The sequence below is a fragment of the Euprymna scolopes genome, chromosome 18, assembly GCF_053919585.1.
Source record: "Euprymna scolopes isolate OS-2025 chromosome 18, ASM5391958v1, whole genome shotgun sequence".
NCBI lineage: Eukaryota > Metazoa > Mollusca > Cephalopoda > Sepiida > Sepiolidae > Euprymna > Euprymna scolopes.
Window position 1 is genome coordinate 16,685,376 of NC_136499.1, and position 27,735 is coordinate 16,713,110.

General features: G+C 33.9%; 1 protein-coding gene across 2 annotated transcripts in view; it reads right to left on the reverse strand.

Annotated features, from left to right (window-relative positions):
• LOC145297505 (uncharacterized) overlaps positions 1-27,735 on the reverse strand; it is a 230,953-nt gene that overhangs the window by 98,706 nt on the left and 104,512 nt on the right. For both annotated transcript variants that reach the window (XM_080143405.1, XM_080143404.1), the window contains exon 2: positions 15,738-16,070. In XM_080143405.1, the coding sequence (XP_079999531.1) occupies positions 15,738-16,010 (273 nt within the window). In that variant the 5' untranslated portion in view covers positions 16,011-16,070. The remainder of the gene's footprint in view (positions 1-15,737; positions 16,071-27,735) is intronic.

Sequence of the window (27,735 nt, forward strand, 5' to 3'; positions counted from 1 at the left end):
TATGGTCATTTCACGGTTTCATTTCTAGAAATGTTTCTTGATTCGTTTCTCGGGCTACACAACTGAATATTTAATTCATAGACTCAGCATAGTTAGCAGTCCATAAGTAAAATGTAATGTCATTATAATTCAGCTTACTTATTACAGTAGCTTCTTTCCTTTATCCCCGCTCGTTTGACTCGTTGGTCTAGTGGTTTCAGTCAATCCGCAGTTGTAATATAGTTTCCTATTTCAGTAAATACTTTCTAAGAACTGGAAACTTGTAGAACGCTTTACCTTCCGTTTTTTTTTCTTCTGTCTATAACCTTGCTCTCTTGCCTTTGTAATAATCATCTTTTGTTCTTGTTAGTTCCTTACATAAAGAGGCTTCATGCCTTGTCTAGGGCAATTTCCATAAAAAAAAATAAGATGTGTAGGACGTGGTAATTCGAACATCTAATCGAACTCACAACCTGGGTGTGCCAAGTTTGAATCCAGTCGATTTTTACTTATCGATATTGGCAGTGCATCATGCGATGTTAGTCATGAGTAATTTTGGTCTTTTGCCTTTGTGATAATCATTTTTCGTTCTTGTTGGCTTCTTACATCGAGTTGATTCATACCTTCTGGAGCGATTTCCATTTTCCATAAAAAAAATGAATGTATCCAATATATATAATACGTTAATAGATTTAGCTTTAATAAAACAATTTTTGACTTCCTGTTGATGAATTACCTAAAGATCCATCCGAGAAAAGGGCTCGGTCGTAGCGCTCAAACAGCAGGTATAAGAAAATCTACTGATTCGCTATCATAACTAAAACGTCGCTATCGTAATTCTGAGTTACCATGCCTTTCAAAATGTATACAGAAAGTTGAGATTTAAAATTCATAACCTCTCTTTTTAAGCGCCATATTAATACCCTAGGGCACTTTATGTTCGTACGTAGGTTATTACCTTTCACGCACATTTAAAAAAAAAAAAAAAATTATCAACCGATCATTAATGGTAAGTAATCTGATGCTGCCCTGTCAACTAAAACAATGGAATTTTAAACCGGAGGTGACTTCGTTTTATTGAAAAGTTGGTTGGTAGGTTATTTTTGTTTTACGGCATATCAACCCTTTTCGGGTTATTTAATGCCGAATCCAAAGATTTTGAAGAAAAATTTTTTTAATAGAATATATTTGTTGTTTTCACATCGGTTTCTATTCAACCCATAGTTGGGACACTAACAGGTACTACCACTTCGGGTCAGAGTGGACCTAGGAGCAATGGTAATTAAAGGGTTGCTCCACCGTCCCCAAAACCCACAAGCTGGGGCCTCACCACTGGATATAGTTTAAGGTCATATCCAGGACCCCTATTGAGGGACTTTTACCCTCTGCAAGGGGCAGTCCGCGTATTCTAATGCCCCACCGACAGGGCATATTGAAAAGTATTCAGCTGACAATTATTTTACAGTAAATAGAAAAGGGATGCTTATTATTTGAAAAAGAACCAAATTCCTACAATTTTAAATGAATAAATAAGAAACATATTTGTTTTATTTATTTAAATAACATTTAACTGAAAATGACAATTATTCGTACTAAGAAGAAAGAGTTATAATTTATAATAGTTTATTATTATATAAAGCCACTTTGTGTGTGGGGGGGGTGAGAGAGAGAGAAGGGAGAGTTCCCTATGGATGCCGAAACCGTTGGGCCGGTTTTTTTCAAATTTCAAATGTATTTTATGTGTCTGGAAGTGTTCTTAGACAGGTTTTGTAACCAAAAACAAGTATCGAAAATCGGAAAACTCCAATTAAGAAAAGAACAGTCCGATTTTGACCAAAATTAACACCCTTACACAGCCTAACAAGTGCATTTCAGAAATTTATTACCGCACAAGCAGAAGGGCCCGGGGCGTGTTCGAAATGAATGCTACTGTTTAGAGCACAATTGAACCATGATACTTAACTCTGTAAACTTTTATTCAGGTTATTGTATAAAATAATTTTATAAAACAAAAGTAGTTTTTTACAGTGCAATATAGACTACAATGTATCATGGACTAAGTCACGCAGATAAGCATATGAAGCTTTACTTCGCGTTGAGTCCTCAATCGATTTTATTGAAAAGTGAGCGATTTCACCGACCTTGATTATACTAAAATTATTGGAAATGTGGCACAGGCGTTGATTCTCATTAAATATCGTGCAACGCCGGATTTCCCTGCTAAGTTTTACTAATATTTACCCTGACAGGCAGATTGTATTTTAAATAGAATATCATTATTTACTCACTAGGAGTAGTCAAACAAGCTAATATCAAAGATTTCATTTTGAAGAGCAACTTGTGGCGTTCTTCGAAGTCTGAGCGACAAGTCTCCTCAGATTGACAGTACTCTCCACCTCTTTCGATAACCATTGCATATGAATTTACGCTATCGCAACAGCCGCTTACCATTGATTTCTCATTGGCACTTCACTTAAATTTAGGTGGCAAAAAGCCTCCTTAAGGTCCCAGTCCTTTTTGCACTTATCCAGCGGAGGTCTGGTTAGTGCTTTATTTCCTCGATTTTTCTATCTTCCTTGACCACCCCCCCTAGCTTATTTGATGTGGCTTCAGTTTTTGGTGACATAAAAAAGGTGGGGGTTGGGGCGTAGGGGGTTTACTTACAGTTTCCGTTTCCATGATTCCATGTGATGTTCCTTTTTGTTTTACACATGTAGCATTTTTTTCATGTCCAGTTTGTGCCTGCCCAGTAGCTCATGTGTGTTAGTTTCGGCATTCAAAGGTTTCCCTTAATATTTCAGCAGTTTTCATTACTGTTATCCGTTTTATGTTATCAACCATCCCACTGATTCCAATCTCTCCCATTCTCTTTTCAAAGTTTTTCAATATTGTTCATATTAGTTGTGTTATCTTGACTTTTTTCATTTTCCATATTCCTTTGACCTCTCTGGCCAGTTCAGTACATTAGCTTCGCTTGTACGTCTCCTTGATCTTTACCCTATGGTCTGCTGGAACGGCAAAATCTACAATCTGGCAGGACTCTTGCTTCTTGTTAACTATTATGACATCCGGTTTTCTTGCTTGGATGGATTTATCCGTTTGTATATCCATGTCCCATAGGATTTTGAAAGCTTATTCACTTTGAATTCTGTATGTTGATGTAAAAAGCACCGTAAATTTTCCATAGATGTCCCGTTAGTCTCTATAATTCTGTATTTTAATTTCTCTAAATGCTACTTATAGTATTTTCAGATAAGACATCAATACGTTGACACACCGGTTCTCGTTAGATCAGCAAAGTTAAGTGACGTTGAGCATATTCTATTTAAATAAACAGTAGCTGTAATCTGCGTCTTTGTGTGTAAATATTTAACCGATAAACTTTTAAACTACTGGTCATATAATACTAAAATTAACAGGAAATAATAATCATACACCAACGATGGTTTATAACGAGTAAAATCTTTATTTGGATAAATGAATAACGTGTACAGAATATATCGGCAAGTTGAAATATAAAATGGTCATTTCAACTTGCCAACATATTGCTATTATTTTTGCGCCTGCGTAAATTAACACATATCTTGAAGTAGATTAATTTTAAACCTTTCTTATCTATCTGTCAGTAGCTCACATGCTTAATGTTCTGGTTTCGATTCTAGCTAATGGCATCCAAGTCATTTTTTTGAAATCAGTACTATCTATTAAGTACAATATAATATTCAATGGAGAATTGACTTCGTAATAATAATTACTAGCAGGACCTGTGGAAATTCCACAGGCGACTCATTCATATGCAATATATTGATATTGGCATTCTATACATGTTCAGTGTAAAAAGGAGACGCTCTGATATTATAGTAGCTTTATTGTTAAAACTGTAAAAGTATTTATCTAAGCGAGCACGAACGCCCGGCAAAGCCCGGTCGTAAAGTACGCTTAAATATAATATTTTAATTCTTTCAGATTTCGTATATATTATTAAAGAGTAAATGTTCTATCGATTTTTATATGTTATAAATTTTCAATTTTAAAATAAAAATATATCTATGTGATTTGAATGCATTCACTTGAATCACAACCGAAATCAAAACTTATGGAATAAATGTATATATATATATATATATATATATATATATATATATATATATATACTAGCAAAAGTACCCGCCGTTGACTGAGTTCAAAAACAGCCTACAGAAAATGGACTCTGATTTATGAAAGTATGATAGGAAGGGTTGTAAAGAAATAGATTCGAATTCGGGGGTATCAAAACCAAAGCAAAATATGATGAAAGTAAAAATAAAATAGATAAACCCCATAATTTATTATACCATACCTGTTCACACTGAAACACTTATCACAATATTCTGTGGATGTATATTAAAAAACCTTGTTAAACTTTGTGACATATTTCCATTCTATGGAGGCCAGGCGCGAACGCAGATCCCACAATTTTTTTTTATAGCATCCCTATTTAAGTTAAAACATACTTATCAAGGTATTCTTATGTACATCTATATCAAAAACACTTGTAAACGTTTTTTATTTCCATACTTTGTGGACCAGGTGCGAACGCAGACCCCACAATTTTAATGAACCACCGTTCTGCAGGATCAAACATACCCATTCCTGTGTCTCGATACATCTTCTATTATTATATGTAATCAGTTTTTTTTTAAATAGTCAACCATATAGGAGCCTATTCGTGACCAGACACACACACACATACATACACACACACACACACACAGACATTCAGCTTTATATATATATATATATATATATATATATATATATATAACTTGAGTTTCTTCGGCCATAATCGAAACCGAAACCAAAACTTATGAAGAATTTTAGATATAATTCATTATAAAAAAAGAAATAGATGACTTAAGTGCGATCAGTTATAATCGAAGCCGGAACCAAAATTTATGAAGAATATTTGGTAAAATTATTTATAACCAGAAATGGAAGTACATAACAATTAAACGACCTGAACGTAAAAGTTATACAGAAAATAACACACACGCTATCGTATTAATATATAGATGAAATTTGCATGAATTAAAATATATCTAAGCGTATTTTACGATCGGGCAAGACCAGGTGCTGTATGTGTTCTTTACTTATCTCGGCATTTGTAGTCGTTCTGAATTTCTAGACACTTGAATCAAGCAGTGCCGACTTAGGAGAAGAGTTGTTTGAGATTGCGTAATCTTTGCTTCACAGTTACACGCGCAGTCTTTCAAGGTTGAACTGAAAGTACAAATTGATGTATTTTCATTGTTGAAAGCTGATTCATGATTGTAAGGTCAGTACTTAAAGTGCTCTACTTCATATAAATATGTATTTGTCATAAGGTTTTCTTTTGCAAGATATACGGGTCAGTATTAAAATAGGTGACTATTTGGGACTTCCAGGTGCTGCATGTGCTCTCTGCTTATTTCAGCATTGTTTCCAGTCGTTCTGGATTTCTCTTTGCTACTGGAATTAAGCAGCTCGACTCGGGAGTGGAATAATGAGTATTACACAGCACTTGCCCCGCAATTACACACACAGCCACACACACAGCCACCCTAATAATGGTAATCCATCGTCTCCCATGACTGAACGGTGATTATGATTAAGTCTTTTCAGACTGGTCCATTTTGGAAGTGAAGGGGTGTTTATCTCTCCGTGGCCTCGATCAATCATTAATATTCTTACACTCATATCAAACTTTGTATTTCTAGATTAAGTTGGTTTGTTAGCCTCTTTAAATGCATAAGTATCACAGATCTCCAGATAAAAAAAAAACTACTACCGTTTGAAAGTTGAAACGCTTTGACTAAAACAGCCTAACAGAGACGGAGGAGGATAGATAGGCTAACAAAAACGGTATATATAATATATAAAGAGCTTCAATAGTAGATGCTAGTATTGAAACTAATGTAGTGCTACGCAATTGGTGGGTAACCTAATCGGATAGACACGAATGAATTACTTGTTTGCTATGTAGCATTTGTTTGACTTTACTCTGTCCCTTATTTGAATTCAAAATGTGCCTTCAAGCGTGCGCTTACGCATATCGGCATTTTAAAAACGCGTTCATAAAAACAAAGCAACCGTGACACTATTTTCAACAACAGGTTATGACGGGATATATATATATATATATATATATATATATATATATATATATATATATATATATATGTGTGTGTGTGTGTGTGTGTGTGTGTGTGTGTGTGTGTACTGATATTCATATTAAAAACTCTGTTTTTCTATTTATTTATTTATTTATTTATTTATTTATTTGCTTCCCCACTGAGCGAATTAGGCATAAGGCGGTTTTTTTTAATGTGGAGAGTGAGGGGAAAGGGACTAGTTCCCCCGAGAGGGAGCTGGATAGTGACAATTGGTATGAAGGCTTTCCCTTACATTGCCTAAAACTGATTGCTCAAGAGCAATGTTCTTACATGTGGGTTTGTCTCCACATATGATCTTTGATTGCAGTAACTTTCTGTTTATTTAAAAAGAAAATACAACTTTGTTATATATGGGTGGTGGTATTGCATTCATCTGCAAAATATCTAGCTAATTTGCATATTCTTTAAACATTTATTTTAATTAGTTCTGGGGGTCTTGCTCTAGTGTTTCTGCCATTTCCATAGATATGTGTTCATTTGTTTTCCTGTCGTGCCTGTTATAGATTGGGGTGTCATCAGCATATATACTCATCTCAGAGACAATTTTGTAAGGGAGGTCATTTATGAATATTAGGAATAATAACGATCCAAGGATAGACCCTTGAGGTACTCCCGCATTTATATCATATTGTTTAGATGTACGACTGTCGAGGACAACCTGGATTTTTCTCTTGTTTAAGAAGGATTTAATTATGTTAAGTATTCATCCAGTGATACCGTATGATCTGATTTTTCCTGAGAAGACCTTCATGCCACACCCTTTCAAAAGCCTTAGATATATCTAGAGCTACAGCTCTACTCTCCCCTGCTTTGTCCAGTGAATGGTATATACGTTCAGAGATTACAGTTATGATATCTGCTGTGGAACGGGCTTGCCTAAATCCATATTGTTGGTCAGTCAGAAATTTAGCAGCTGTAAGGTAATGCACTAGAGCTTGGTTAATTATGGACTCAAATATGTTGGCGAAAACTGGGAGGAGGCTAATGGGGCGATGATTTAATTGGTCAGTTCTTTCACCAGAATTCTTGAAAACTGGTACCACAGAAGCAGTTTTCCAGCAGTCAGGAAAGCAAGATTCATTAAGGCATATGTTGTAAAGTTTGGAGAGAACTGGAACTACTTCGGCGGAGCATTTTTTTAAATAGCACAGACGGGATGAGATCAGGCCCACATGCTTTTGATGTGTCAATGTTTTTATGATAACATGCACCTAAAAAGAGGTGATTTTCAGATCGTCTAGTGTGGCGTCTGTCTGCAAAGGAAAGTCAGTGGAATAGGAACAAAATGGATGGTGACATTCAATGCTGCCAAGACTAATCTTGTTTTCTTCAGTATTTTTTTTTTTTACATGGAGTTCACCACTTATCAAGGCCCAATGGCCACTCGGGGATAAGGGTTATTGTGTGTACAGTAATCAATGAGATAGTGTAGCAATAGTATTGGAGAATTGATAAAGTGTCATTACTTAGGGGGCGGTTCATCAGGAATTTGTTTGTGTTGGACTTGAAGATATCAAGGTTGAAGTCGGGAGGGAAACATGCAAGCGGAACAGAGTTCCACGGGCGTGCAGTTCTAAGAAATAAGCTTTGTTCATGCAATCTACGTTTTGATTTAGGCACAGATAAGGAGTGGGGAAAATTATTGACGGTGGTTTCATCTAATAGCAATGGCCAAAGACTCATTATCTGAAAGTACTTCATTTAAACTCCTCCGCCTAATGTTCACAGGGACTATGAGTTGGAACAATTATATTGAGAGCACTGCTAGGACCGCTGCGAAGAAGGTAGGCTCTCTCTACCGTTCTAGAAAGCTACTAACGCCCGAAAGTATCCTGTACCTTTATAAGGCCAACATTCGCCGATGTATGGAGTATTATTGTCACATTTGGGCTGGTGCATCTGCTACTAGTCTCTCGCTCCTAGACAAAGTCCAAAAGAGAGTTGCCAACCTGATAGGCCCTGAACTTTCATCTAAGCTTCAACCTCTGTTCCATCGACGAAATGTTGCATCCCTCTGCCTGTTCTACAAGTATTATAATGGTGAATGCTCCGACGAACTGCAAGCACTTGTGCCCCCCTCGACGTAAATACCCATGACAAACTTGACAAGCAGCTAAATCCCATAGAGATCCATAGATGTAAGAGAGCTTTCTACTCCAGTAGTTTCTTCCCCAGAACTGCTAGACTTTGAAATACCCTTCCGAGTCGCATCGTCCCCAACTGTAACTGTACAGAAGTTCCAGTGTAACGTGAACCGACATCTTGCTGCCCAACTCCCTACATAGTACGCCCCGTAGCTTATGTCCCTGATAGTATCCCCTCCGCATCAAAGTGGCAATGTGCCTTGTTGGGGGGGTGTAATTAAAAAAGAGTAATTCATAAATTAAATTAAAAAGATGAAGAATAAAAGTTACTAAAGGGCGAAAAAGAGAGGAAAATAGAAAAATCTTTTATGGCCATGATATTTCTAAGCTAAATTCTTCTCATCAAAAGAGGAGAAAAGCTGGCATTATAACATTTTATGGATATACAAAAATTAGACTGGCTTCAGAACGTTTAGATCAGAAATAAACAAAATATGGGGTGAATTAATAAGGGATCATTAAAATGGTGGGGATGAGTAACGAGGAGTGGTGGTAGGGGAAATATAGAAGAAAGCATAAAAGAGGAAGTAAGATAGACAAAAATATAATAAAATACTTATAGATAAATAAATAAAAAATTAAAAGTTAAAATAAATTAAAAAAAAAGATAGTACAACCAAAGTTCTTCGAAAAGTAATCCGGTTGGGACAACAGAAATAGGGACCTGTTTGAAAATAAAGTCCAACACAAGGATATTTGGGTAAAGGTAATCTATCTATCTATCTATCTATCTACTATTATATAAAAGGAACTCTGTGTGTGTGTAAGAGAGAGAGAATTCCATACGGATTCTGAAACGGCTGAGTCGATTTTTATGAAATTTCACACGAATTTATTTTACGTATCTGGAAGTTTTCTTAGATGGGCTTTTTGTTGGAATGCCTTTAATAAGTATCGATAATCGAAAAAATCCGAGTATAGAAAGAACTGACGACTTCGACCAAAGTTAACACCTTCTACAACCTAACATCCCAGGTGCATTTGAGAAGTTTTATTGCCACACAATCACAAAAGCCCGGCATATAAAATCTTTTGCATTTTAAGTTTTGATTCAAGCTATTATATAAAAATAATTTTATAAAATCAGCCAAAGGTTCTCTATAGTGCAATGTAGATTACAGCGTATTATTGCCTGTCACTGTGAGGAGGCATGTGAAGTTTTCTTTCTGTTGCATCGTGATGAGTTCCCGACTAGAGCAGGCAATCAATCGATTTTATTGATGAAGGGACAACCCTTACCGATTTCGATGCCAATAAAAGTATTGAACGTGTTGAACATTCGTTGATCCTCATTGTAATAACGGGCAACACCGTGTTTCCTTGCATGTATATTCTATTTGAGCTTCCTTCATTATTATATTAGTTGATCAGAACGAACGGTTCATTATATCTTAGGGGTATGACGTCATACACATAAGTGTGAGTGAATCTAAATAGCTGTATAACAGCTGTCGACACGCAAATTCTTTATCAGCAATTGTGCGAATCGTAACTATTTGTTATAAATGGTTTTTATCTATTAGGTCCTCCGCCCATTTATCAGCGGTAACCAGTTATTAGCGAATTGGCTATAGTTTGAAGGCGTAAGTAAACGTATCCTTGGCGACGCATAAAGAAATTAATAATCATACACTATGGACACTCGCAACCGACCCGGTGAGCGTTGGGAAATCAAATTACGATGTGCAATCAAGCGATAGAAGAAAAGTAACCGAACAGCCCATAAAAGCAGTAATGAACTAAAACTTTGGAGAATTTTAAAAACAAAGCGAGACATTTTGAATCGCTGACTCATGTAAGAAACGCGCGCATTAGAACGTGTTAATAATTTATTACGTTCCCTCCTCTGCAGATTTTCGGCTGAAATAAGTTTATACCAACACAGATTTAAATATCAGTTTCAGGCAAAAATTCTTGCCAGTTTAGAGAACGGGACATTTTAAACCATTAGTAGAGCATAGTTCCGATCTACGGAACTGTACGCTGTGGACTCAGCATGCTTCTGCATGTTGTATTATCGCATTTATATAACTATATCTATGTATGTCTAGTGTATATAAGGTATACATGTTTCTGTAATCGATGCTCGTGCATCGTCTAGTGGTTAGAATTATAAAAACAGTTACTTTTCTGTGTATATGGGGTGTCTGTACGTGTAGATTTGTTATGTGTATATTTAATAGTCTTTGTGTGTGTATGTGGGAGTTTTAACATATTCAGGACAATAACGAACGGGACAATAAACAGACTTTAACAATGACGAATAACACCCTTATCTGCTTGACATCCGACAGGTCAAATACCTTATCCATTGTATCCCTCTCCTCTTGTAGCAGGCACCTGAAAGAAAGGCATCTTCTTCTGAATGGAACACCCAAAACGCCGAATTATTATTTCCAGATCTTTATTTCCAAATGTTCCACGTCTCTGAGTTTGCAGTTCTTAATCTTACACTTTCGTTAATTGGTCTATAGATGGTTCCTTCGGACTACAGAGAGAACTCCTGTCCTTTGACTAACCCAGTGGCTAGCTAACTACAAACTCGTCTCTTCAACGTTCCGTTACAGAATAACTCTTAATTCTGATTTCTCCTGGCTTACGTTTCTCTTGCGTAAACCAGGTTGGAAATCTTCTTTGTCACGTAAGCCACGTCGTTGTTTATTAAACCAAATTCCAAACTAGCTCTGTTTAGGGTTCTCCTATATTCATAACATTTTCCTTGAGCCAAAATTCCCCGGTTAAACATAAATATTTTAACCAACAGTTTTTATCTTTTTAAAACATTTTTCTGGATATATTTCTAACATAAATAATTTAACAATTAATCATAATAACCATGCTGACCCTTAGCTCTGCCCGCCACAACATAACACAAATACTACGCTGTTATCATAACCAAGGGGCTAGCAGATAACACTGTGCCTCTCTTATTACTTAAACATATTACATGATTAATTTATAACTTTGTTTTTAGATTATTAAAGGAGCATTCATATGTGGACCTGTTAACGATCTTCTATAGTAAACAGAAATAATCTTCCATCATGATAATGCTCGTCCTCACACAGCACTTATTACTAAAGATATCCTAGAAGAATTTAGTTGGGAAATCTTGCCGTATCCTATATAATCTCCTGGCCTAGCCTTCTTGGATTGATACTTATTTTGAGAATTACTAAACTATTTAGTTGGTCTTAGGTTAGCTTCACGCCTGGCGATTGTACATGAGATTCAAATGTTGCATCAAGACCTGAAGAATTTTATAAGCGAGGCATTTATAAGCTCGTTGACAGATGGAATCAAGTTAGAGAGAGAGAGAGCAAATTTTGTTATTCTGAAAGATAAAGATTTTAAAACATAAACGTTCCCTGTGTCATAGCTATGTTTCTGCTCTGTCGCTGGTTGACTTGTTTATGAAGTGACTATCACAAGTCAACCCAGTGGCAGGGCAGTTTTTTTTTTATTCTGAAAATTTTTTTAAGAAAGTCTTTTTTTAATCTCATTATTTTTTTTTTTTTAGATTTATTTTTTTCACATATTATTATTATTATTCATTTTACTGAACAGTTTTTAAGTCACTCAAGTTTATGAAGCTTATTTTTAGAGGCAATGAACTTTAAATTAAAATCGTTCACAGAAAAATATTTTCATTATAAAAATATATGGTTCCTTCCAAAGTTTTAATTTTTTGTAATTATAATTTAAATATAATTTCGGCCAAACTCTACGGATTAAATTAGGCGGTATTTCGGCAAAATGCATCGAATATTGTCTTTCAAGTGGTGTATTGTGTCTTGTTTAATAGCGTAGACATATAACTTTACATATCCCCAAAGAAAATAGTCAAATGGGGTAAAATTGCAATAACAGGGTGGCAAGTGACGAGTCGATTTCGTGAAATCTCTCATCTAGGAGCAAACGCTGCTCGGGTGTCCGTCTCTTCATGATGAATTGCCAAACAAAGCTAAACTCAAGATAACCGAGGGTTGCCAAATCTCCAATTAAAGAAAACAGAGTTGTGAATTTAAATTTCGCCGCTTTAAAAAATGCCCTGTATTTCTCTAAATTTATTATTAACTAGCGGGGGTACCTGGCGTTGCCCGAGTGTTTCTTTCCGGGACGGGGGGTGGAGTTTTAAAAAATGTTATGGTAGGTAAGTAGGAAGGATCAAATCCGGAGTCATGAGTAAAAGTAGGAAAATAAAGTGTGAAAAAAAAAAAACATCTGCAACGTTAACAGTTCGGCCACCAAGAAAAGTCCATTCCAGTTGTTTAGGAAAAAAAACAAAAAAAAACGACTACGGTAGGTCGGCGCGAACGTGAAAATATAATGTGAATTGTCCAGCACGCTAACCACTACGCCACAGAGCACTGCAGCTTAGTTTAGTGATTTTAAATAACTTCACATGAAAGAACTACGAAGCCAAACCGGTGTTCTCTTCTCAACTGTCCCTTGTGAACGATCCCCAAACGGTGTTAAGTCGTGGCAGGGGGAGGGGGAATTTATTAGAGAGAAAATATTTTACCACTTCCATTGATCTTAACCGATTTTGGCCGTGACTTCTCAGCAGAAAAAGTATAGAAATCTAAGATTATCGAGGAATTTGAGAAATAATAAGCCTATAACACACCTCGGATATTGTTCTGCCGTTTGTGCATATTATATTTGCATGAAATATCTTGATTTTTAATCCTATTAAGGTCAAAATCCCACGGGAAAAATGAGTTCATTTTATTTATATAGAGATATACTTATACGTTATTAATTCAATTCATGGATATATATTTAGTTTATTTTAATATATACCTGCTAACATTCGAAATATAGATCTTATATTAATTAGTTTCTTCCCTTATATATTTATTTTAAATAAAACATTAGGTCTCGAGAAAATAAAGGAATTTAAAAGCAATATAAAAATGACTACTTTAGTAAAAAAAAAAGAAAGACAAACTAAAAGAAATTAAAAAGATAAGCTAAATTAAAAAAATATATCAAATAAATAATTTAAAAATATTAAAAAATTTAAATTGTAAAATATAAAAAAATAAAAATTAAAGTTTTTTAATCTTGATTTATTTTATATTTTTTTAAATTCTTTTTAATTTTGATATTTTTATTTTTTTAATTTTGATATTTTTAAATTTTATTATTTTTTTATTTTTTAATTTCTATGTTTTTAATTTTTTATATTTCCTTATTTTATATTTTAAAATTTTTAAATTTTAATCATTTTATATTTTTCGATTTCTATATTTCTCAATTTTTCAATTTCTATAATTTTAAATTTTTACATTTTTATTTTGGAATTTACCTTATTTTCTCAATTACTATTAGTTTTTCTTTTTTCTAAACTAGTAATTTTTTCTATTGTTTTTCTTTTAACCTCTTATTTTCCTGGGACCGAATATTTTATTTAAAATAAATGTTTAATGGGAGATAATTATTTAATATTAGTTATACATATTTAAGAGGGAGTCATCTATGTATACAGGTTGAATTTATTGAAATGAAGTAAATACATATATGCATGAAATAAATTAATAACGTAAGTATGTTAATGATAATTTTCACAAATACTAGCAGGCTGCCCAGCATTGCCCAATCGTAAAATACGCGTATTATATTTTAATTCATACAGAAACTCAGACTTGTGCATGCGAGTATTATCTTTTTTTCGAAACAGTTCACTTCTTGTAAGTAAAAAAAATATATCCGAAATGAGATTGAAACCAAAACCTACAGACAGTGAGTCAAGTACGATAACCATTAGGCCAACTTCACGCAATCTTAAAAAAGTGTTTTCAAACTTACTTATTCTTAACAACGAATCTGCCATGTGAATTATTCACGTATGTGGATTTGTGCAAATAGATAAAAATCTGATTGCCTCATGTGCTAAGTTTTCAGTTTTAACCCGTTAGCAGCCCTTTTTCCGGATGGAAACCGATTACAACGTTTTCCAGATGTTAGACGACCCTTTCGACCAAATTGCAAGTCTGTAGATCAAAAATTCGTTGAGTAAATAGGATGAGAAGCGTCCTCACACACACACACACACACATTCTCACTTTTATAGATATATAGATAAGACGTTTTATTTAAAGCGGCGAACTTGAAATTGACAACTTTATTTTCGAGGAGTTTTTATCATTCAAACACGGTAGTATTTGAGTATATGGTTAAGTAACAGTTTTAGTCATTTACAACTGCTTTAAAGCTTCACCGCTCACTTATTTTTCGACCAAATTTCAAACAATTATTACAGTTTATAGATCGCCTTCTCAGCTATAATGTGAAAAGAAATAGTCAATTTTCGTTCAGTAAAACAAAGGTTATGATGAATTTACTGACGTTCAAAATCGTAAGGAGGTGAACGACGTTTTTAATGTGACCACGTCGCTTCAGCGACTACTGTTGCTACCAATTCACCGCTGTCGAAAAAAGAAAAGTAACAAGTGAAATAGAGAGAATGAAAACATGAAAGAGAGATAATTGGTGGATTTTATTGAAAACAGACGTGTGCTGTACGTTGCTTTTACATATGTGTATGTTATGTTTGTGGAGAAAAAAAATAAGACTGAAATTAAACAAAGAACAAGTGAATTTACTGAAAGCCTGGAAAAAATCATGGATTACAATAGAAAAATGCGAGCATGAAAAGCAATATGGTTAAGCTTAAAGATGGAAAAGTAAAGGACTAGTTGTTAAAACTAGAAAAGAAAAGGACAAGATATTCTAGTAAAAAATATAATAAATTTATAACTTGAAATATTGCAGCATTAAAAATTGATTATATAATGTTATAAATTGAATTTTTTTTTAAAATTCTTAATGCTGCAATGTTTTAAGTACTTTTTACTAAAATATCTTGTCTTTTTCTTTTCCAGTTTTAACTAGTCCTTCACTTTTCCATGTTTAAGCTTAATTCCTTTTCATGTTCGTGTTTTTCTATTGTAATTGAATTATATTATTGGTATTTTTTATAATAAAATAAAAACATTAAATATAATGGTTCGTGTGGTAATAAAGTTTGTTTTTTTAATGATATCGTGCAGCATGTCTTAAGATTCTCCTAAAATATGTGTTGTGTTTTTTTTTTTAATTTTCTTTCTGTTTCCAATCTTTAGAATGAGGCATCATATCGGATGACAGACATTCACGTACTATTTTAGAGACACTAGCTGAGAGATGTGTTTAGGATTCTAACCACTTAAGTGCTATTATTTCGGTCTTTCTTGCACTTGGTTCATCGGGTATATTCGCCAGGTAAGTTATAATCTTTTTTACATAAAACCAAGTGTATTGCTATTATTATTTATGAAATGCTATTTTCAGTAGGTTTTTCTTAAATTTCAAGTTCCTTAATCTAATAGCTACAAAATAAACTCAACTGCAAAACGTAACTACTATTTTTACTTACCAAATCGTTTTTGCCTTTCGTCATTGAATTTAAATAAAGGAGGAGGCGTTCTTTCATCTCGAGAATGGTAACTGTTCCAGTCGTGCAAATGTTTAGAGCGTCCATGACATCTAAAACGTGGAAGATGCTTTCGCAGCCGGGAATCACGTCGATAATTCTTTGGCATCTTTCGGTTGGTGATTCCTCTTCGTAGGAATCGAGCCCAAGGATTCTTAAGGATTTAACCAAACTGTCCATAGTTGAATCGCTAAACACGCTATCAGAATCCATCATTCACTCAGCTTTTAATCGTATTTTGTTTTGTTTTTTGTTGTTTTGTCTTTTCGAATATTTCTGAAATTAAAAAAAAAATGATATTAAATAAGTCAGTAGCTGAAAAGAACCTTGAAAATGTTGACGATAAAATGGACAATCTTTATTTTTTCAATTTTTTCTGATGGTTATAGCTGTAAATGGGGCATCCTAATGGATACCAGATATTCAATCGATATTTGAGAAACTTTAACCGAGATATCTTTTTTTTTTTTTTTAGATTTTAATGGACCATTTAAGCACAATTGTTCGCATTTCTCTTGCGCTTGGTCTACTGGGTATATTGGGTTTATATATATATATATATATATATATATATATATATATATATAACTTTTTGTCATTTATTCTATATAATGCTCTGTAATCACATTGAGCTTCTTATATAAGGATTGATATATAATAAAAAATATATTTCTACAGAAATATATATATATATATATATATATATATATATATATATAACAAATAAATGCAAAAGTCTGTATTCCAAATTTCAAGATGTTATTTCAATATGTTGACCATCTTATCGTTTATTCCTTTAAGTAAATTGACATGCTGAATTCTTGACTGCACATGTTCGGCCATTTATGTGTTATATGCTCTGTAATTGCATGAGGCTTCATAAATTAAAGGATTGGTATAAATGCAAGGTGAAATATAACTGAATAAACGTATTTCCACATAAATATCTAAGTAGAAGTAGATATTGATATACTGTCTATATTCAAGTGAGTGGAAACAGAAATGAACGTTAGTTAGAATATTAGTTTTAGTTATACACATGCACACATGCAAACACATACACATATATGTCTGTGCGTATGTGTGTGTTTGTAGAACAATAAATGCGTCAATTAAAATATCATATTTTTCTTTTCTTTTTTCTTTTGTTTCTTCTTTTATGTTTCTGCTTCCGTTGTAATTTTATTCCCGTTATTCTTTTGAAAATTTGTTTGTTTTTTTCCATTATCAATTAAAAACCTTTTTTTACCGCCCATGGGAGTAGTTATGCCGATTAAATTGTCCTTAAAAGAAAAAAGTCTTCAACGTATTTTAATACGTTAAGACTGCTTCCAAACGAATTTTTCTGCAAACCTGGACTACACATATTTGGATTATTACAAACTTTTTGGATTATTACACGCATTTTGGATTTTAATTTGGAGTCTGTGTGTCAACAGAATAATTCCTGAATTTCCTTATGGGAACATTGTCTTTTGTTATCTTTTCGTATTAATCATACTTTATCTCTCCATATCTTTGCATCTGGTTTTTTAATCCTCGACTTTTAATGTATCCTTTTATTTAAAAAATATTTTTCCCCATTTTTTGCATTTATAACTAGCTTTCGTGTAATTCTGTTTCAATTAAAACAAGTACTAGAAAATTAATAGCTTCGCTGTAATATTCTTTTTCTAATATCTTCCTCTAATAGTAAAGACGCGTTTCTTTGAAACTCCACGAATTAAGGAAATTTCTATATATCTTTTTGGGGTATCCTGTCGAACAATAAATTAATATAAACAACAACTACGGAAGGCAGTAATTACTGAAAGTACAGTTAAGAGATTAAGCATTCCTATCATGTCGCGGTTAAACACCTGATGAAGGACAGAGGAATAATTGGTCGAAATATCGTGAAACAACAACTATAAAGATGAGGATAATAGTCCGCAAATAAAGAAATAAAATAATTTCTTTGTCTAAATTTTTTTTGTCTACAATATATATATATATATATTGCTTCCTTAGTATTTTACACCACTAATATCTGCAACAGAGGGATGAATCTTTCTGATCATGAATGCATAATTTCAATCATCATAACAATGCAATTCTTAATCCCTTGATAAGTAAGTTACTCGAATCTGTAATAAACCAAGAAGTTGCAAACCATGTACACAGAAGCAATCTACATAAAATGTAAAATCTACTGCTGAGGTGCTGACTGTAATATAATAGAGGATCATGGAATGTATCGACGGGAGGAGGGCTTTGTTTCTTGGGCAATAACTCTTGATATATCAAATGCCTCTGAGAGCTTTTCGCACAACGATTTGCTTCACAAACTTGCTAACTAGTGAATAGTTCGAAATGTCCTCAGAATCATCAACTGTTTTCTCTTCGATTGATGTATTAAAGTAGTGTTGACGTCTAAAAGTTAAAATATCAATGCCCCAGCAACCCATTATTGGCCCTAATGTCTTCCTGGTCTTCATAAATGATTTTCAAAAATCATATTCTTAAATAATACGTTGATATCTACACAGAGACACAACTATCGGTGGCAGCACATTGATGAGCACTGATGACCAAGATTTTTCTTATTCCATTTGTTCCAATTTGGGGCAGGGAGTACAATGAGGGGAAAAGTGGTTTGTCACGTTTAACGTCTCCAAAAACCAAACTTTTCTCTTTTCACCGCTAACGCTCAGATCGTCATTTCTCCTCTCTTGATACGCACGTAAGATTCACTATTACTTCAAAACTGAAATGGAAGATGTACATCAAATATGTTGCTTAACTTTCTGAAATAATGGTTTGATCATTCTATCGCTCCACAAGGTATCTCAATCCTGATGTAATGCCTTAGTTGTATAAGAGCCAGATCTGTCCTAAGATGAGGCATTGCGGTTATATCTCGAAGCACTTTTTTTTTCTTTAACCGATTATTGTAGTGGAAGATGATCTGTTCTCTTCTTCGCGGTCAGTTTGGCACAGAAGAGAAATTGCTAGCTTCTCTCTACTATATCGATGTGTTCATGGTATGTGCCCGACTGAGCTCCATTCCTTCGTCCCCGTATCCTGTTAAACATTTACAGCAACAACCCACCGAGTTACAACAACAGTAAACGATGCCCCCTCTCTCGCTCACTCTCTTCTCCCAGACACCAAGCTCAACTTTCATGGACAAATCTTTCCCAGAGCGTTGCATCTAGATCAGAATACAACAAATCTGCTTTCCTAATATGGTCGTCTTGAAGTTTAATGTAAACAAATAATCGTTAAGTCGTCCTCTTGGGTAATTAATTACTCTTTTAAAAAATATTTCCCTCATTCTACGGTTGCTTGCAATCCTCGTGTGGTAGCACTCAAAGTCCATTCGACCGTCTCTTTAACGCGTATCCTTGAGTTGTCCCTAGGACTTGATGTGCGGTGATCCATTAGTAAAGCATATATGTACACACACACACACACACACACACACACACACACACACATATATGTGTATATATAAATATATATGTGTATAAAGATGTAAAGCAGACGACGAAAGATAATCATAAAACAATAAGACAATGAAGTGAGATAATATAAAGTGTATTGATATATGAGAAGTTTTTATTGCACTAAAAGATAACAAAATCTTCATAAACATGTTCTATTATAATTAGCATGGGTACCCGGCGTTACCCGGGTAGAGAGAGATGGTATACTAAGGCTATTGAGAAACCAACCCCTAGAAAAAATGTGTCAATCAAAATAGAAGCGAGTTCCCGTGCGAGCGGAAAAAAAATAAATAAAAATAAAAAATAACCGCAGTAGACAGACTCGAACCTATAACGTAAAAGAGGAAAAGATGGTGAAAAAAAAAGCTAACGCGTTAGCCGTCTCATGACTTATGACGTCATGGTCCTTTGAAATAATGTCTTTTAAACGTACGTTGAGATCGCTAGGCGTATGACTTTGTAAAAATGTCGTCGCAAAAAGTGACCCCTTGTTGCAAAAAAAAAAAAAAAAAAAAAAAACGGCCTAGTTGACCAGCAGATAATTAATCTTTTTGCCCAATTTGTACATATTTTTCGTCCGAAATATCGATCTATTTAACGATACCGATTTTGTCACTGTCTGATGCGACAGTTTTAAGCAGACATATAAACACACACACACACACACACACACACACACACACATACACACACACACACACACATACACTAACACATATTCTTGTTTTATCTATATTTCCATGGCAGGTGCTCGTCTGAGCTTCAATCTCTGGTCCCCCCTCGCCAATCTTTCACGAAAAAAACCCGTCTAGCTGAATCCACTGTCAAAAATTTTCCCCACTCTTTATCTGTGCCTAAATCAAAACGTAGATTCCATGAACAAAGATTATTTCTTAGAACTGCACGCCTGTGGAACTCTGTTCCGTCTGCTTGCTTCCCACCTGACTACAACCTGGATGTCTTCAAGTCCAACGTAAACAAATTCCTAATGAACCGCCCCCTTAAGTAAACACTTCATTAAATCTCCACACTAACGTACTGTACTTGCAATAACCCTTATCCCTGAGTGGCTTCCGGGCCTTGCTAATGGTGACCACCGTGTAAAAAAAAATGCCGTTTTATATAATAGAAAATAACCAACAAGAAAATAAGGAAAGAATTTATAAATTTCAACAATTCGATTTAAAGACGTTTATTTTTTTTAGTCAAACCATTGTTATTCGTCAAGCTATGCGTAGATATTCCCTTCCGCGAGATCAAATAAAAAAAATGGAACATCTATACTATTCCATATATATAATATATGACTAAAATAGATCAAACCGCAAACTTTGATCTTACGATAGAGATCCACGATATAATGATGTGAAATTTAACAGATGGTAGTTTAGTTTGATGAATTGTGTGTGTGTGCGTGTGTGTGTGCGTGTGTGTGTGTGCGTGTGTGCGTGCGCGTGCGTGCGCGTGCGTGCGCGTGCGTGCGCGTGTGTTAAATTTCATACCTTCGTTTTTATTTGTATGATTTGAAATTTTCGGATTGCTGTGCTCATTTTGAGTGTTATTTGCACCACGCTTCAGTTGATGTAATATTCAAGTGAATCATGTCGAACTCTCGAATCTACGTCAAACTCAGGGATCTGGACAAAATTTCGAACAAAACCCTTTATTTAATATATAGTAGAGGTAGTGATCTATCCATTGAGCCATGGGTCCTAATAGTGGCTTTTATATTTGTATTTTATTCAAATCTATTTACTTTTTTTCTATGAGCTATAATAATTTTCTATCATTTTTGTACATAACCAGAATCATCGTATAGAATTCCGAGTTATTTTTCCAAATATATTTATTTATTGAGAGAAAAGAGATACTGTTAGATACAGAAGGAACAATAGATTTAATTATAGAATAGTTTGAACTCTTATTTCTATAGTACAATATCAAATTTATGGCGAAACGGAATTATTCTTTAGGTTTAACGTGACATTTAAAAACGTTGCAGTGACTTTGCCACTGTCTGCTATTCTTTTTTTTTACTTGCCTCCCCACGAGAGCAGAATTACACAACAGGTCAGTTTTTAATGTGGGGGAAACCAGATCCCCAAAAAGGGGTACTCTGGTTCGTAACACAAAATAAAAAATGAACCAGTCATTAAGGATTTCGCCTCCACTAACCGAGACCAAAAAAAGTGAAGTTCAGCATCAAGACAGATACAACACTTTGATCCTGGCTCGAAGGCCAAGAACCTTTTATTCTTAATTGCTTACATTAAAAATGTAATTTCTTTGTTAATTTTCGAGTGTACTTGATTGTGTATGATTTACATTCTGGTGACAGTTTTTCTTAACTGCTTAAATTTGTTGCAATATTTATGTGAATATCCTAGAAATACCTGGTTGCTTATTTTGCTTCGAAACTGACAATAAATCACAATATGACATAACTTTGATCTGGCGATTTACTTAATTATAGCTCTACTAGTAGAGCGTCCAGCATAGCCCGGCGTTGCTCGATCGTAAAATACATTTAAATATGATATTTTGAATTATGCGGACTTCGTATTTATTTATAAAAAGCCAATTCTTTATTGGTTATTATATTGCATCCAATGTTTAGTAGTGATTACAAAAGTTTGAAAAAATATATATACTAGCGAGGGTACCCGGCGTTGCCCGGGTGTTTGGAGGTGTATGTGCTGTTAAATAAAAAAGAAACCGGGGAGGGGGGTAAAAGTTGGTAGGATCGAACCCGAAGCCCTGAGGCGAAGTTTGAAAATAAAATCTGTCAGCAAGAATGAGTTACTGAAAGATGTTTGAATTTATTTTCGAGCGTTACGACGACGACGACGACGACGTCAATTACCAGGTGTGTTTGTTATAAGCGAAGTAAAAAAAGAAAACAACGTTAAAACTAAAGCGGGAGGGGGGTAATCAAATCATCGAAAAAAAACACAAAAAAAACAAACGAATGATGAAAACAGAAAAACGAACACGTGAAAAATGGTTTAAATAAGCCTGTTTCGATATTAAAATTTAAAAAATCGGTGGGTACCCGGGTGTTTTTGGGTGTGTAGTCGGGAGTGGATAAGCGAAATAAAAAAAAATTTTAAAAACAGAAAAACGGACGTTACGTGAAAAATGGCTTAAATAACACTGGTTCAATATTTAAATTTAAAAATTCGAAAACAAAAAAAAAAAAAGAAATCTCACACCACGATTCGAACCCAAAACGTTTAGATAATGAACCAACGCGCTAATCAACTGAGCTAACGCGACGTATATGAAATTTAGTCAGTTTTTCAACTATTTAAAGTAAATCAGGTCATGACGTCATCTGGCGCATGCGTAGAACCGATTCGCGTCACGAGAGGACCGTTTTTGTTGACCCCGCCCTCCTGTCGAAAATTGTCGATTTCGGGGTGAAAAAATGTACTTTTGTGGCTAATCTTTCGATATTTGTCGAGCGAAGGATGGGGCTTCAATATGATACCTTTTCGTTGTGTCTGTCGAAAGTTTTTAGCGGACACACAAACATACACACATACATACATACATACATACATTTTCGCTTTTATATATAGAGATAACTTGGATGTCATCATCTAGAATCAAAACCAACCCATTTAGCACTTATGCATATGTCTCGGTTTCTTTCCATTTATTTTTATTTCAGTTTTTTTTTTTATTTAACGTTTAATAGAGGTTAACGCCGGGTACTTCTAGTATCTTTATAAAATTGAGAATGTGTGGATATATATATATATATATATATATATATATATATATATATATATATATATATATATATATATATATATATATATATATATACTGGTGTTTTGTTTTTCTGAATTTCACTCATCCAGAGGAAGTCTCGCCATAATAATGAAATGTTGATGAACACATAACTTTGTTTGTTCCTTTTTATCTCTCTCTCTCTCTCTCTCTATATATATATATATATATATATATATATATATATATTAATTATTTTATTATCGTTTTATCTGTTTAGTTACACATGTTTCCGCTACTGAATCGTATTAGCGATCTAGTAACTTCATCAGACTTGGACAGAAGTGGGTATTATGATTTGATTTGAAAAGGTAATATTAGAAGAAGACGATTTTTAAAAAAATAAAAGAGGGGGAATCTCTATTTAGATCCGGCAACATTTGATTTTTAAGATTTAATAACTAATATTATCCATTTAATTTATTGTTAACTTCTATTTATTCATTGAATCGCTGCAGTGTCATTCCATTGATCTAACCCGGATGATACCGTACAAAACAATTCTTTAGCACTAGATACAACCTTTTTTTCACGTGGCGAAACAATTATGGTCGCATTTAAAATTTTACAAGCGTCCTAATTAAATCATAAAATGTGATAAATTTTTAAAAATAATCATTACTTATTCAGTATTGCAGTGCTTATTTAATCGTGAAGCACGACATTGCCATTGTTGCATGATGCATGACGGAAAAATAGTCGTGAAATTGAATAATTCGCCCACAATTAATAGAAACAGTAAAATCTCTTTATTCGTGGCGTTTGAAATGGAAACATGCTTTAAATAAGACAAGCAACCGTGTAAAGTTCTTATTTTTTTTAGATTAGGGTTAAGTATTTGTATAACTTGTTTTGATCGGACTATTGTTCTCATCTTGAGTGTTATTTCTGCAACGTTTCGTTCGGTGTAACCTCCAACCTTCGTCAGGCATCCTGGTCGCCATCTTGAAAAAGAAAGGAGAAAAGTTACTCCGCATATAGTTTCGTATTTTTGTTGACAAGGTGAGGTAACTTTAATAAAGTTTTCCGGGATTATCTCCCTTTTACCGTTGAAATTTTAAGGAGGGGTTGTATAAATTTTTGTTTGATTTTTTATAATTAGAGGTTACCATATACTCCTGATATCTAATTCTCCATCTTGCATCCCTGTCAATTATTTTGATCCCGTTCCATAAAGGGAAGTGTGTTCCTTTTTCTTTCCGTATGTGATTAGCTTTAAACGTTATTAATGTTACCTCCCCTTGTCAGCCAAAACTTTTTTCACACATACAAAACCACGGCGAAAAAAAAAAAAACTCCAAGAATGCGAAACCATCTATAGAGCCAGTGACCTTTCTCCTTTCCAAGATAGCGAACATTTAACATTTAATCACAAACATAAGGATATTCTGAAGTTATTTATTTTCTTCCCACGCCAGATTGATGTGACACAAGGGTTAGTAAGTGTAACTCGAGAACGCCAATGCCATAGATGTCTGCAAAAAATGCCCGAAAAACACTTCATCATTCCCGGTAAGGGCATTTCAGGCAATTAATAATAAGCTTACCTCTTCTAAAATGGGAGACGCCGAAGCCTATGGGTGGACCTCCTAGAAATGTGCAGGATAAGATGTAACGTTGAAAGGAACTCACACGTTGTAACAGTCTACGTTGCAAAGGAGACCGAGGCAAAGGATAACACTTTCGTGCCACAACCTCATTTATTTCCCACCACGCGTGACTTCTCGTTACGGTTGTGACGTCTCTTACGTGATCGTCTTCTCGAACGTGCTCTCAAACGTTATCCACGTCTCTAACATAATCGTCTTCTCAAACATGCTCTCTCTAATTTTTTTTTTCCTTATTGTGACATCATTTCGCTCACAGCTCGGTATTTGCGTGTAGCCGTCCGTGCTGTGTTACAGAAAGATATACCTCAACCAACAAGGAGAAAGCCGTATCAACCATCGAGTAAACCAGGGTTTTACAACCTTTTTCGGCAAACGACCCCCCCCCCTAGAACACTCGAATACCTACTACGGCCTTCCTCCCAACACGCATCCTTACATAATAATGTTAGTAGCCGTGATGGTACATAACTAAAGTTAAAATAAATAAATTAATATTCATAAAGTTTATAAGATAAAATTCAACAATGTCGATCGAATGGGAACAGTAACAACTATAAATCAAATGGGTCAATACGATTGATAACAAAATGATCAATTATTAGATACAAATTAGAATAATAATCACAGGAATCATCGATAAATGTACAGATTGTTATTGATGATCAGCAAAAAGTTTTGGAATATTTGGTTCCATATTTGATAGAAAAAGTCTTCGATCACGACGTTTCACTACATTCATTTAGTTTCTATTCCCATAGCTGAGACAAACTTGTTTAAAATGTGAACCAGAAATTAATCAGATTCAGGAAACACTTAAAAAGCTTTGTTAACATTACAGGATATCGATTCTTGAATTAATATTTCCAATTAAAAATATATGTGATGCAAACAATTTCCGATAAATTTGGCCATCACCTACCTGAAGTCTCATAACGCTTCATTGGTGGGCGGTACGAACTCCATTGGGAAACCCTAGCCTAAACTCTGTTGGTTTTGGTGCTGACTACAATATGGTTGTGTTCAAGTCCAATGTAAACAAGTTTTTGATAAGCCGTTCCCCTTAACTTTACAAATTTACTGAATTTCCATTGCTGACAATTATTATACTGTCTTTTGACCACTGTACACTCTTTAATCCTTATCCTCGAGTGGCCTCTGGGTCTTGATAAGTGGTGATGCCTATGTAAGAAAAATGTTCTTTTTTATTTTAATGATTCCTTTATATACACCTGTTTTCATCGTCTGTGGTTTAGAACGCCATTTAACTTTAAAAACTTCTAGAAAGGTGGATAACTATCAGAAAAATTGGATGATTCAGAAAATTTTCAAAAAATAAATAACACAGTATTATATATGCGATTGAAACTTTCCCTGTATCTTATATCATTGTACTAGTATACCCCTTCCATCAAAAAAGATTAAAAGAAATTATGATCCGCCAGTGTTTACACTAATATTCATATAAACCAGAGAGTTACTCCAATGATTTAATTTTCATATATAAGATATAATTATAATTTCTGATGATCTAAAATAAATGTCTAACGTTAACTTTTTATCTAGATAGAGGATTTATTTTAGAATTAATTTTAATTATCTGTTTGTATAACTTGCTATTAAGGTCTGGCATGTATTTGGATATAGCGAAAATGATGCCTAGAGCTTCTTTTTTTCAATTTGGGAATGTTGTCTCTAGGCAGGTAAGCGTTCAAATTTACAAGCAAAATTATTAATAATAGTTTGCAAGTCTTCAATCGTGTAGAATTTTTGCTTTTTTACAAGAACGAAATTTACTTACTCGGGGAAAAACGTTTTTTTTTTTATTATTTCCTAATAGCTGTTGCAAGTTTATTAATTGCAGTTTAATGCTGTACGTTGAACAGTGTTTAAGATTTTGTTCTTTCTGAGAGAAGAAAAAATATTTGATTAGAATAAATTTACTTACAGATTAATTTTCTTAGTTTTAACGGAAATGTTTTTCAACATTGCTTAATACACATGTGATGTTTTTAAATTACAGTTTTAATACCGTATTTATCCGGTGTCTGACAAAAATCAATTTTTTTCTTCCTTGCACTGTTTGCTGACAGGTTTGTATGAGATATTTTCGTACTACTGGTTGAAAGACTATCTTGTTTGTTTATTATACCATTCTGTTGTCAGTTTCGATATGTAAATATTTGGCGTGAGTTTATACTGTTCCTTTTTGTTCAAAGGCAGGTTGTTGTTTTTTATGGTAATGCTATATTGTATTTATCCCTTTTATGAATATTTTATAATATATATGAAATCTGAGAAAATTAAAATATCATATTTAAGCGTATTTTATAACCGGACAACGCCAGGTGCTCTCCTCCTCCTCCTGTTAGTTATACATTATAATTTTCCCTATTTTCTTTTTCTGACTTATATATTTGTATTAATAAAAATGTATAGTGGGTGTTTTCCCATGTGAGACCGTTTTAAAATATTCAGCCAGAGAGGGGGAAGAGAACACGGAGATGTGGGCGGGAAAAGAATGCAAATGTTCACAGATCAAGACAGAGTGGGTATAACGATAGTGATAAGAAGAGGGGGACATAGGGAAATGTTGGAGAGGGAGAGGAGCTAGAGAGAGAGAGACATCTAACAAGGAATACTAAATACTAGCAGAACCTGTGGAAATTCCACGGTAGTTGAACATTTTTAAAACACATTATAAATAAAATGAATAAAAAATAAAATAAAACAAATAACAAATTTTTTAACATTTTTTAACCTTTTAAAGCTGAAAAAATTGATTTAAAAATTTAGATTTTTTCAATGAAAATTCAACACACAACACATTGTTTTGTTTTGTTTTGTTTTTCTTTATGAATAATTTTTTATATAAAATATAAAGGAACAGGTGTCAATTAAATTATACGTTTTTCTTTTAATTTTAAAAAGAAACTGATTATAAAAATTTACAATCTCCTATACAACATGACTTTTTTAATTATAAAATGAAATAGCCAATTTGAAACCGTAAACAGACAGCAATGTTTTTTAATTTTGTTTTGTTTTTGT